This window comes from Falco rusticolus, chromosome 8 (assembly GCF_015220075.1).
Source record: "Falco rusticolus isolate bFalRus1 chromosome 8, bFalRus1.pri, whole genome shotgun sequence".
Taxonomy (NCBI): domain Eukaryota; kingdom Metazoa; phylum Chordata; class Aves; order Falconiformes; family Falconidae; genus Falco; species Falco rusticolus.
The window spans coordinates 2,480,009-2,493,069 of record NC_051194.1 but is presented as its reverse complement, the minus strand read 5'-3'; the positions used below and the strand labels follow the sequence as shown (position 1 = coordinate 2,493,069).

Sequence of the window (13,061 nt, the reverse complement as noted above, 5' to 3'; positions counted from 1 at the left end):
TTAAGAAAGTTAAATCTGGAAAGGAAGGATCAGTGCTACAAAAATGCCAATATATCTTTTACTGGCAGAAGCTGGGAATGCAGGAGCTCTGAGCCACTCATTTGCTTTTTCAGTGAATGGACAAATTCAAGAGAGTTTGCAGAAAACTGCACTACAGGTTTTAGAAGTAAAACTAATCTGGCTTTAGAGAATACATTCAAGGTATAAATACATTTGAAAACAAAGTTACATACATCGGTATTTAAACACTTGTAAAATACCAGAAATGTAAGTTGTACAAATTACAAGTCTTTAATCCTGCATTCTTATATACCAACACTGGCAGTCCTGTAAAAGCACAGATTTTTCTGTACTTCTAGTATTCCACACAGAATATACTGAAACACTATTAACAGTCACACTAAGTTTCAAAATAAATTAAAATGCCGTTATTCACAAATACTGACTTAATACAAGAGCAAGCTAAAATAATTTCAACCCAAGCTGCTGTTCATAATGCAAAACAAATTCCTCTTTCATTATTACAATTTTCTTGATCCAAGCATTTGCACCTTCTCCTTTTACTCAAGAAGAGAAACTGTGTATTGCGTAACTTGACATGTCTACAACTCTCATAAAAAGATATCACAATACAACCATGAGTCCATTCTGAAAAAAGTCCAGTGTTTTTAGCTGAGAAATGCACTACTTGAATAGGACAATGATTCCAATTTTCTCCACTTGTGAGATTTTGGACGGGCTTGGAAAAGAAAAGTGTTTGTTTTTATTAAGACTACTTCTAGAATGTTTCAAGACTTTGTATTTTTTCCCTTCGAGGTTCAATTCTCACAGCTGTAGGAGGCTGTCATCCACTTAATTGGCTTCAAAAGTTCCTCCAGGCCCTTGATACATCTCCTATGGCTAATCTTGCTGTGAGTAATCTCCTTCAAATATCCTGTTCACAGGAATTATCTTGATTAACAAGCAAGGTTAACACAAAAACTCTTTAACTTGCTGACACAATTTTCCTTCCACAAAATCTGTCAATCCTGTTCTTTTGTACCAGCCATCACTTCCACGTTAGAAGAAAATTCTTTTCCTACTATGCCAAATCTATTGACAAATCCATTCTCTAGGCAATAGGATAATCAAGGTTATGCCATCCTTGTACCCAATATTACTGACTGATCTGCTTCTTACCTTAAAGATCTTACAGGGCTTTTCTCATCATGATCATCAGTGTCAGAATACTGAATAGATTTATTGTAGCTGGATACAAGTTTTACTCCTCCAATTTTAAGCCAATTTCTGAATTACAGCTTGCATACAAATTCATCCAAGTTGAGCAAAAAGCCCTTCCCAAGCACAGCGAGCTACAGCTTACACCCTTACTCATTCAAATACTTACAGAAAGTTAACAAAGCAATGACTGTCCACCTTCTTATGCTTCTGTGGGGCTATGCCTATTTCAGGTTTGAATCTATATAATATTTTATTTCAAAAACATTTGTAGAAGAAAATTAAGGTTTCCCTGAAGCTCTATTGACTCTGGAACTACCAAATGGTAAACAGTGGATTAAACTAGGCATGTAAAAGGAGAGCTTAACCAGCATGTTAACCAGCTTAAGTTTACAGCTGTCTACTACTCTCCTCTTATCTGTCAAGGTAATCATGGGACAGAGGAAGAAAAAGGACAAGTACTGTGAAGATGTACCAGGAAACAGCCAGTAAATCACCATCAATTTCCAGTCTTATCTACAGAGATTGAAAGTATCTCAATAACAACCACTTAAAACAGCAGTTTCTCATGTAATTATTAAACAAAAGTTTCTAGGCAGCTAGTTTATAACACAATCCTGCACTTTGAAGAATGACTGCTAAATAGGACAGATTAAAAGACAACAACTTTACAAAAAAAGGGGGCTTTAAACCCCCCTATTACCCAGGAAACCAGCTTCCTCTAACAGAAACACCTACATCCTGCTCGTCACATTTTTATAAAAAACGTTCCAGTATTCCCAGCAAAAGAAGTTCACCAAATACGAAGTGTCTGTCATACGCTCTCGAGGACAAATATAAAATTGAAATTAGCACATCAGTATCACAAAGAGGTAACGGGGTAATGGGGGGTGCTACGAAGTATACAAAAGGACTGAGTTTCAAACTAGAATCCATATGCTATTACCTGTTTTGCAAAATGCCTCCATCTACCCAGTTCTTCCAGAATGACAATTACTGAAACTTGGCTCTTGACCTTTTCAAAGCACTAGGAGGTCTCCAGATTAAAGCCTAAATTCTCATCCTTGGTAGTTACCACCGTCCTCACATTAAGGATTCTATTTCAGTCCTCTTTCATTTTCCCCCTGGACACCTCAAAGCCATCATCTGTCTCCTGCATCACTTTCGTGCAGATGACACCTGTCTCTAACTTGCTCAGCTCTGCTCATGTGTTGACATACTGATACCATATTCAACAAATCAAACGGATAAGCTTTATCTGATGCCAGTTCTGAGCAGCAGTAAGCCTACCAAAAATCTAACTGGTTGGAAGGAGGTCTCCATTCCCTCCAGCACTCCCAGATTGCTTCGAGCATGGTTTTCTAATTCCCTACACTTGCCCACCACTTTCCTGCTGTGGAAATAAAAAAGCATGGATAAATCAGTATTCCAAACAACATACTCCTCAAAAGGTCTGTTACACTAATATCACACGTGTATAGGACCATATGCTCTTTGGGCACAGAGAGCATGGCATCAAGTTCTTCACCAGACAACAAGGAATCCTTTGAATGGACAACGTCCTTCATATCCTGTGTTAAACTCATATAATTTTTCTTCCTATTACAGTAAACCAAAGGTGGTCAGGCATTATTTTCTGAAAATCAAAGCACAAAGCACCACCGAACTGCAGCAAGAGATTTTGCTACACAAAAAAAGACCCACCAACGCCAAACAACAATGAATTTCAGCAATTATCTTTACTATGTTATCAATATTAAAGAGAAAGTTTTCAAAAATAAGGAAACTGTATTTCAAAGATGATTTACCCTGATGGTATACTGTGAGTCATTTCCACTACTGTAGCTAAAGCAAAAGTAAAAAAACAGAAACAAATAAACAACAAACTTGTTTTTGTTTTCTATCAAGGAATAGCTCTGTAATACCTGAGGCAATGAGAATGAAGGCAACGTTGTGTTTCCTTACAGACATGTATTTCGGCCTCCTTTCAGAATGAATCACATGATCAGGAACTTGGTTGGGGACAAGGAATAATGCTATCATTAAGTATTACTTTAAATGTAATTAGTCTCATTTTAATTACAATTATGAAACAATACTAAGTTATCCAAGGCACTGCTTCATATGAAAATAGCCTGTAAGTGACTGGTGACTGTGCAGCTCCCTCAACTAAAAAAAAAATAAATAAAAAATAAAAGTGTTCTGTGAGGTATTCAGATCAGGGAAAGTAACTTACGCTTATCCCACTGTACCTAAAAAAATGAAAAACTCAAATAAACGTTATATTTGAAATTCCAGACTGCTGTTTGACAATGCACCAATGTGACACGAACGAAACAGGCAGTGTGAGCTGCACGCTTCCTTCTCCTGCGCCCCCAGCCGAGCACGGCCGAGCCCCAGGGACGGAGTTACAGGTAGCCCCGGAGTTAAAAGCACTGGGGAAAGCAAAAAGATTCAAAGATCTTCAGCATCTTTTTGCACTCCTTAACTTCAACTAATTAACACTAATTTTAGCCTATCTAATTGTGTGTGCGTCCATTTCTCCTTCAAACCTTTAGTACATCAAAGCTCCTCTGACATTTGAATTTTCCACCACCACCGCTCCCCCTGCAATGAAGGCAGACAGGGAAAAGCCCCCCAGCGGAGGAGTGCAGTCTCTTCCCTTCCACCTTGTCCCACCACAGCAGGGGCCAACGCGGCCCAGGAACCACACCGGGCACACTGTAACCTGCCGGCAGTTTCATCCAACGGAACTCTGCGACCCTTTCACCATCCAGCAACTATTTTTCCTCGTTATCCATAATAAAAGTAGCTGTAATCTTGGGAACTCATAATAACCCATCTATTCTGCCTTTTTCTTTCTAAAGGCACACAATGATGCTCTGAAGTGTCTTATTCCTCAAGCTTAGCAAAACAATGATTTTTTGCAAATTTTCTGCAAAAGTTAGGCATTTTAGGTTTTATGCAAATATTAACTCACCAATGTCTTCACTTTTGGAACTGCTGAACTTCAGTCACTCAAGAAGCATTAAGAGTCCAACATTCAGCCTATAGCTAACCAAGAATGGAGCTGAAAAACTGTCCTATATGTTCTTATTAGTACTTACCATGAAATTCAAGTATATGGCAACACATTTGAACTGGAGTTGGCATTTTTTTAGTTGACTCACAGTCAATCCACACTGAGTAAAGCCGATTAAGCCGATTTTCATAAACACCCCAGTATAGGTGCATTCGTAAAGCAACGTAAGGCATGAAGTTGGTATCCGCACTGTATTAACCTCCTTGTGCTGTGCTGTGGCTAGAAGGGAGGCAGCCCTGCTCCTGGCCAGCAGCGACAGCACACCGCTGAGCGGGAGAGGAGACCGTGCCGGCGAGCACACCAGCAGGGAGCCGGGACCCTCTGCCCGTGGGGGAGACAGTCCATCACATAACCGTCATGCAGGGGGAAAGCCTTCACTTCATGCGATAAGAGGCAGCAGTGCTTTTCATAATCTCTTCAAAAACCATACAAACTGGGTAAAGGCCAAGTCTAAATCTTTTTTAGACCATGCCTAGCCCAGAACTGCAGCTTGAATACAAACAGCAACACGCAGCTTCAAGATCTAGTGAAGTCAAATTTCTGAGTGACGTACGAGGTCAAGCAGAGTATTGCCCAGAGTGTTCCTTGAGCAAGGTCCAGCTCAAGTCAAACAGCACGCTTCAGTGAAAGCATGTCACACTGTCCACCGTGCGTCAACTGTGAGAAGCAGTCAGAGTCCCGTCATACGCAATCCGTAACTGGCCCCTGGCATCCATTTTCTTTTTTCTCATAAAATCATATATGTCATTCAACACAGCCTCCAGCCAAATGGTAGAAACTATGTGATCTATAGTCATATTTTTTGAGATAGAGAGCTCTATACAAAACAGTCACACAACGGGAATTATTCAGAGCCCCCAAGCTAACAAGCTAACCACAAATTCTCTTACAAACTTAAAAGCCAACTAAGATTTAAAAACCATGAAGTGCAGTATTTCACACAAAATTTTCAACATGCATAAAAAGCAAAAGGGAATTTAAATCAAAATTAGCAGAACATTTCTTCCACTATCAGAACTTTAGATAAACAAAATAACCAAAACATTATTTTTAAATTGTGAAAAAATTATAGTAACATCGACACGTAAGAAAGCATTTTTTTAAAAAAAGAGATCTTGCCTTACCTTAAATGACAGCAACGTTACATACCTGCAAGGTGGTAAAAACATAGAATCCTTCATGAGCACAGACCCAGAAAGCAGTATATACCAGCATCTTGCAATCGTTTCTGAGCTGTAAGAAAAGAAACCATTGGTATCTACGTTCTTCTTAGAGTAACTCGGAAATGTTATCCAAAATGTTACTGTAGTAAAGTAACGATCCACCACTTTGATATGCAGACTGGAAACTTAAGAACTTTAATTAAACACTACCAAAAACTAACATTTTTTTTAAAATTTCTACATCCAGAATGCTTCTTGTAGCTTACAATTTGACAATTAAGTCAACTTAAAATTTATTTTATAATGAAATTATTAATTTTCAGTAAAAAATATTTCGTTCCAGTGAAAGTGCACATAAAGCTACAAATACAAGAAAACGTTATTCTGTGGTTAAGGCGATTAGCAGTTCAACACGGCCAGTAATACTGCACAGACCTGCCAAGCACTACAGATAACAGGGACCCATGCACCCAGCTCCTGCCCTGCACCCCTCCATCCCCACACCTGCATCGCAGGCGCACGCAGTCCTGCTCCCATCACGCCATGAGGCCCCAGACGGACGGGCAGGGGATCGGCCCATGATTCAACCTACAGCCCGTAGGTCTGCACAGAAGTCGCCGTGTTTGACAGCAGCATATTTTGCCTCCTCCTAGAGCACTGCACCGATGCCTCCCTGCTACAGCCCAACGTCCCCCTCGGGTACGCAACCCCAGGGGCACACATGGCCCCGGTGCTGCAGCAGGTGTGTGTCACGCGTACCCAGCACACAATAGTAGGTGGCATCTCATTTCGACTCTGGCGTACTGGAAGATGTGCTCTATACAGAAAGCAAGGTTTCGCTGTGAGAGGATAAACACACCATAAGCAATGCTAAAATATGAAGGGGGGGGGGGGGGGGGGCGGTGTATCTGCCTCCCAGAAAGAACCTAAAAAGAACTCTCAGCTAAAATACTAATTCTAGAGCTCCATCACTCCCCCGATACAGGATACTCCCACAAAGCAGCTGGGCTCCTGACAGCGCCGGCAGTGCCAGCTTCAGGGGAAGAGTGCCACCTACTGAGTTGTCGCCACCAGTCCCACGAGCTGCCGAGGTGACACTACCAGCTTTTTAATGGACTTGCGGGTGCACAGACACACCTTTGCTGCCCACGGGAGGCACACTGGTAGTTCACGGGCACCTCTCAACTGTCAGTGCCAGACTACGTTACAACCGCCTCCTGTCAAAGCTTTTAACCAGTCTGGCCAAGCCTAAAGGATGCAAAGCCTTCCAGTTACAACTCCTGAAAAAGCAAGCAATGTATCACAATATGAAAAAACAGAGGTTTTGTTTACACTTCTACTGAAGGACTCCAACAAGTGATACGTACTTACCAAAAGAGAACTTGGTTGCCCTTGTACCTCTCATAACGGGCACTTGATGACATGATTCTGAGAAAGGAGAAGTTTAATTTCAGTTTTAATCCCCAAAGATAAGCCATTAATCACCACATTTCAGTAGAATCACTTTAAGGCTCTAAGACCTCAAATTCAGCTATTTTTTTGTTCTAAACGAAGGACGTGCTTAACCATAAAATTCAAATTATTACGGTGTTCTTCATTATCCAAATAGATAATATACAGCATGTTCTCCAAGTGTTTAAATCACTCCCACACATTGGAATTACCCATAGCAACAGAACTGATGGAACTAAGATACTTCCAACGCACTTTTTGTGCTTTGTCGGCCTTCCATTTTATGTATTCTGAGATCATCCGAATGTCTGAAGTATTAAAAAGCTTTTGTAGTCTAGAGTTAACATAGGGCACTGTCTACACAGTCCTTTGTAGACAAATGGGAGTAAGCGCTGCCTTCATTCTTGGCAAAGCTAATTAGTTTAGATTCCATGCCACGGGACTTGGCCAATGCTCTGCCACCTCCAAGTGCGGACAGACAAACTTTGCTCATGTCCATAAAAATAGTCATAGATACCAGCTGTGCTAAGCAACACTAAGTAGTACTTTACCTTAGCTGATGTTCCCTGAAATGTGAGAGTATGTCCAGTCCATGAAGGAAAGAATAGATAGTATTTAAGTCCTAAAGAGAAAAAAAAAAAAAGGGGGGGGGGGGGGGGGGAAGACATGAGAAACTTCATTCACAGCATCTCAACACTTCAGCATTACCTTCTCAGATTCTGCAGTTAGTTACACAGACTTGTAAGTCATAATTCCAGAGACAAAGCCCAAATTAGCAGATAGGCAGGAGCAGTGTACATGCAGGCTTGAAGAACCCTGCCCACGCTTAAGCTGTGGAAGTGAAAAGAGCAAGTCCAACTGATGCATAAACAGTTAACTGAAATAATTTATTAAAAATAGCCCTGAAAATATTATTTTCATGAATGGATACAGCAGCAAGCAACATGTGGAATAAGCCATATATGATAGTCCTATTCATCCAAGGCCAAAAATTGTTAAAATCTTTTAACACCTCTTTAAAAGATAATTTTGCAAAATTAGTTTGCTAAAAGCAAAGAACCCTAGCAAAAACCTAAACCACACAGTCTAGCCACTATGTATGCTGCAGAGAACCACAGTACTTTTTCATGGTAGAAGCGTTACACTTAGAGCGAAAAAGCTATTTCATGCCCACCTCAGATCTAGCTGGTAGCCCTGCTACTAACTCTACTCCCTCTCAGTCCAGTCCTTGACCAGAGGGTAACGTTAGAAGTTACTCCAAAATACTCCTTGGCAAAGATGAAGCAATGAAGTTTTAAAATTTGCCTCCCACCTTCTGCTACCAAGACTCGGTATCACATCACTGCTATCCATCACCAAACACAGAAGCAAACAACTTTTCACATTTTAATATTGTTGCTTTGAAAGATTATTTTCACTTTAAAAATTGGACTTTACATGGAAGCTGTAATTAGGAGATACAGCTGTTTAAACTTCTCATTACACAGAATCCTCTTCATTCACAAAAATATCTGTGCTGATGGTACAGACCACATGCTAGGGAAAAGCTCACTAGGGCTATTCATCATTTAATTTACTATCCTGAACAGGTGGGCTGTTAGCATTAACTACATGCACAACAAAATCATTATATACCACATAGCAGTGTCTCCAGCTTGGCCTTGGAAAAAATGTTCTGAATTTTCAAGTGCTGCATTTATACCGTGTTTACAAAAGATAAATCAATATGAATGCCAGCCTCAGAATTTACAATGGATTTACTTTAGAAAAGTTCTTTGGCTTAATAGTCAATGTTTAGAAATATAACAGATATAGAGTGTTATATCAAATGAAAGGTCATACGTAATTGCAGGCCATGTAAAACCAATAAAACTCTGATTTTTTTAAAATGTCATTACCAAAATCCATTAAAATTAAACAGAAGGCCTCAATGCTTTACACATATATTTAGAAAAGCACCCATTTCAAACAGTCCAATCTCATTTTAATCCTCTGACTGAATTGCCACAAACTTGATTTTCTTCATGAGGCACCCAGGAGCAGTAGCTCTCACCACTTGCTCACGGTGACCAGGGTCGATCACTACAGCCCGTCAGAGCCGGGTACGTGGCAGCCGACGGGTCACTGAAGGTACCGGACCAGCTCAGTGAGGTAGCAGGGAACTGCCTCAGCTTCACCACCAGAAAACATTAATAAGCACAGGAACGGGGCAACAATATCCTCTGACCATAAGGTGTCTTAGTAGTTAAAGCATTTATAGAACAGCTGAAATAAAAGTTCCACATTCTTCCTCCTCTGCTGCCTGGAAGTCCTCCTCTCCCAGGCCAAAGAGCATGCAGACAGGCAGGTAAAGGAAGGATTCAGAACGTATTTTCTAAGCAACAGATGCTCTCAGCTCCTGCTGAAACTGGGCTACCAGGCAGCCAGGGGGAGTCAATACTAGTGTTACAATTAAAGCCTAATTTTTCAGTCTTCATAACTCATTGTATCTATACATGCTTTCACACATTTTCTAATATTTTTCTACCTGAGACCAAGATAAAACCATGTCTTTAAAATATGGTTTAGATTAGCACTTCTATTGTCGTGAGTTACAGAAAACTAAGCAGAACAAAAGCTTATGTTCATGTTTAATCACAAAGTTTAAGTTGTACATATGAAAAATGACCACATCCTTACTTGAGAATTATTCTTTAAAACTCCACACAGGACAGTCCCTTAGCAAGTTAACTCAGCATCAGCTGTCTCCTGCTAACCAAACAGGACCGCTGTACCAACCCACCACACTTATTTAGAAGCTTGATGAATAAACAGTTGGTAAGCTAAAGAGATAAACATTTGCTTAAAGGGATTCATGCTGGGAAAGCATCCCTCAGCTCAGACTTCGGCTGTTGAGATATGCAGCAGCAGAGAACAGCACAGCGAAGGGAAGGCAAAGCTTGCTATTCCCTCATCACAGCAGAAAGTATTCAACTTATACTAGCCAGTATTACTGTTTTGAAGTTGATAAATCAAGTAAGAAACATCTTATTGTTCACTACCCAGCCAACTGACATTTCAACAAGCTAACTATATTAGCTACTCATGCATCAGTTTCTATAAGCTATTTGAATCAGGAGAATCTGTGATTCTTTCCCTAAAAATAACTGACTTTTAAAGCAATCATCTCTCCTAATTAAGCAGAGCCCATGATGCTGTTGGGTGCCACCGAGCACAAGAGCTGACTCGGCAATCACATGTCCCAGTAAGGTCTGGGTCCCACATGTTTCTTCCAGTGCACCGAATGCACCAATACAATGTGTTTTACATGTCTTGTTGAAATAATGCTTTTTTTGTGTTTAAATAGATACCCAGGTGAAATTCCTCCTCCCCTTCGCAGGCCACGTGTCTAACAAGCAAAGTTACATGCAGCTAATCAACCCATTTTTTCCTGATAACATGAAAATTGCCTATTGGTCATACTTCGCAAAGTTTTCTCCATTACTCCCACCTCATTTAAGATCTTATAATAGCACTGAAATTACATTTGAGAGATTACGTGTAGAGTGTCCTTTCATATTTTGCAAGCAAGGAACATAATTTAATCCCACCACAGCTGGAGGCAGCGAGCAGCAGGTGCTGCAGCCACCTCGTGAACAGACCCTGCTGCACTGTGCACCCAAAAGCCCCTCCATCAGAGGGGAAAGCATACATTTATCTAATTCCAGGTTTATAAAACAGGACTGAAAATAGGATTACAAGATGTTATTTTTAAAAATGGGGTTTTGTTGCCACACCAGTTACAAACAGCAGACAAACATGTAACCACAGTACAAAGGGTAGAGGTAATTTTTATAGATACCTGCTACGAAAAGAAAGGGCTATGAAAGGACAATGCCAAAGGGCAACAATCAGCGTTACACCAGCAGAATGCAAAGTATTCGCTGGAAAGTTACACACCCTTTCCTATAATCTCTTCACATACTTCTTTCTGCCAAAGTCCAACCGAAACATAATTATTGATGAAAAACAATTTTCCACATACTCTAAACTAGGGACCAAATATCAACGTTATTTTATTTTGTAATCTTTATTTTCAGAGCTTTTCATCAGCTGAAATAATAGCTGACTAAAGCACAGTATCTACCTTCAAATGGTATGCCCACACATATTTGTCAAATTAACAGAAAACTACCTTGCCTAGATTATTTAAGGAGAAATTAATTCACATTTTCTATCCAGCTAGCTAAAACTGCATCTCCAGTGAGCTCAGGGAAGAAGATCAGGGCAAGGAGTGGAAGGAAGCAGGCAGGAGTTGTTAATCTTGCTAGAAAGGAGATTTTCTAGACTGCAGAGAGCCAAGACATGAACACTGTGACCACAGTGATCCTGCACAAAGCTCCCAAACGGCTGAATTTCTTTGCCTCCAGTTCTCACAGCACCAAGTTCACGAGCTGAGGTGTTCTCAGCTGCTATGTTTAAAAGGCTGAGGACATCTGTTTCTTCATATTCTCCACGTGAAAGAACAGACTGTGTAAAATAGCATGCATTTAAGCAGAAGCACAGAAATCAAGGGGCTGCTCTGTGGCCGGCACCATTATGACTGAACCCGGCCACAAGGAAACTGTGGCCCAGCACCGATACGCCAGCGGCCCCCAGCTTCATTCAGCAACAGCTTTTATCACCCCTGACACACACATCCTTCCGACAAAAAGCTTAACCAGCTGCTAAACCAAAGGTGGTGTCAAACCATGGAGATTTTAGTAATAACATAACATTATTTAAGTCAGCTTTGTTTTATAGCAACCTCCTCATCCCAATACGCTATGAAGTGAGCCACCTGAATAACCAGGCCACTGCCCGCCTTCCCTTCCCGATGCTAACTCATGTCATTGCCGCAAGATGCCATAACTGTAGAATAAGGAAAAATAAAAGAAGCACTTCAGCATGAACTGAGAACTCATCACATGAAAGCAAGCCAGATAACTGCAACCATCACCCATTTACCACAAAACACTTTTATTTGAAAGTAATTTGCTAGGTTGTTGTTTGTTTGGTTTTTTACAAGGATGGTGAAACACTAATTTCTTAGTTGCTAAGATGTAAATTTTAAAAATAAAGAAGTCAGCCAAACAAGTTATCATGAGAATATAGTCAAACCTCAAAAGGGGAAGAAGCGATCATCTTTACTTTTGTTATCAACATCTTCTTAAAAATACAACCAAGATTTGGATGCTTCCAAGCAGTACCATACCGCAGAAACACCAAGCGCTGCTAGAAGCAACCCTCTTCCCCTACGGCCACCTCTAACTCACAGCAGCACGCCAAGCAATACAACGGCCTGCATACCCTTTTATTAATCCAGGAAACTTGTTGAAGCATAGATTAACATCCTAAGGTTAAAGTGATTTACACAGCCACCTATGAAGTTTGAATTAACTTTTAACAATTTAATGTCCACCCTCAATAGGGAGTTTAACTCTGCCTCTCTGTCACCTCAGCTGATAAGCAAAATCTGTGAGTTTGTATCATTTCCTTCTGCTTTCCCATCTTCTCACCAAATCTTTCGCCTTTAATCCAAAGAGCAACTTTACAAAGCTTGGAATTAAGGATCCAATGGAACGATGGTGGCGTCAAGTAAGGAGCTCTGAATACAAAGTTTTCCAGCCAACCAACACCACCAAATCCAGTCAGTACAACTATAATTCACTTGAACTGCATTCATATGCTTCAAGTCCACAAGAAGGTCCAAGACGAATTCCCCTGTGGTGTTAAAATTGGGCAAAAGCAGTGTGATGCCCTGGAGTGAGGATGAAACGATTGTATCGAGAGCAACTTTGCTCTTGACAAACATAAAATGAAAACCTGATGCTTTATTTGATGTTACCCTCGCCAGGTGTTCCAGTAACACACAACTATTTTAAAACACTAAGCAGGAAATCTGTTGTATTTCTAAGGAAAATAAATTGTTCCAAAATGACCTCATACTTGCAAATCCTGATACTTCTCACAATGAGCCATCCTCAGCAACTGCACTGAGGTATCAGGGAAGCTGAGGAAACCATAAATCCCCCCAGTGTCTCTTTAGCACTGCCCAGTATGTTGTGTGCTTCATGTCATATGATAGGGGAGAGGCAGCACGGTCCCCAGACAGCTGCATCCAGCCA

At 40.6% G+C, this 13,061-nt stretch overlaps 1 protein-coding gene across 6 annotated transcripts in view; it reads right to left on the bottom strand.

Moving 5' to 3' along the window:
- Positions 1 to 13,061, bottom strand: part of RAPGEF6 (Rap guanine nucleotide exchange factor 6) — a 132,908-nt gene that overhangs the window by 98,969 nt on the left and 20,878 nt on the right. For all 6 annotated transcript variants that reach the window (XM_037396732.1, XM_037396734.1, XM_037396728.1 and 3 more), the window contains exons 2-4: positions 7,467 to 7,537; positions 6,835 to 6,891; positions 5,450 to 5,533 (exon numbers count right to left, since the gene is read on the bottom strand). In XM_037396732.1, coding sequence (XP_037252629.1) covers positions 5,450 to 5,533; positions 6,835 to 6,891; positions 7,467 to 7,537 — 212 coding nt within the window. The remainder of the gene's footprint in view (positions 1 to 5,449; positions 5,534 to 6,834; positions 6,892 to 7,466; positions 7,538 to 13,061) is intronic.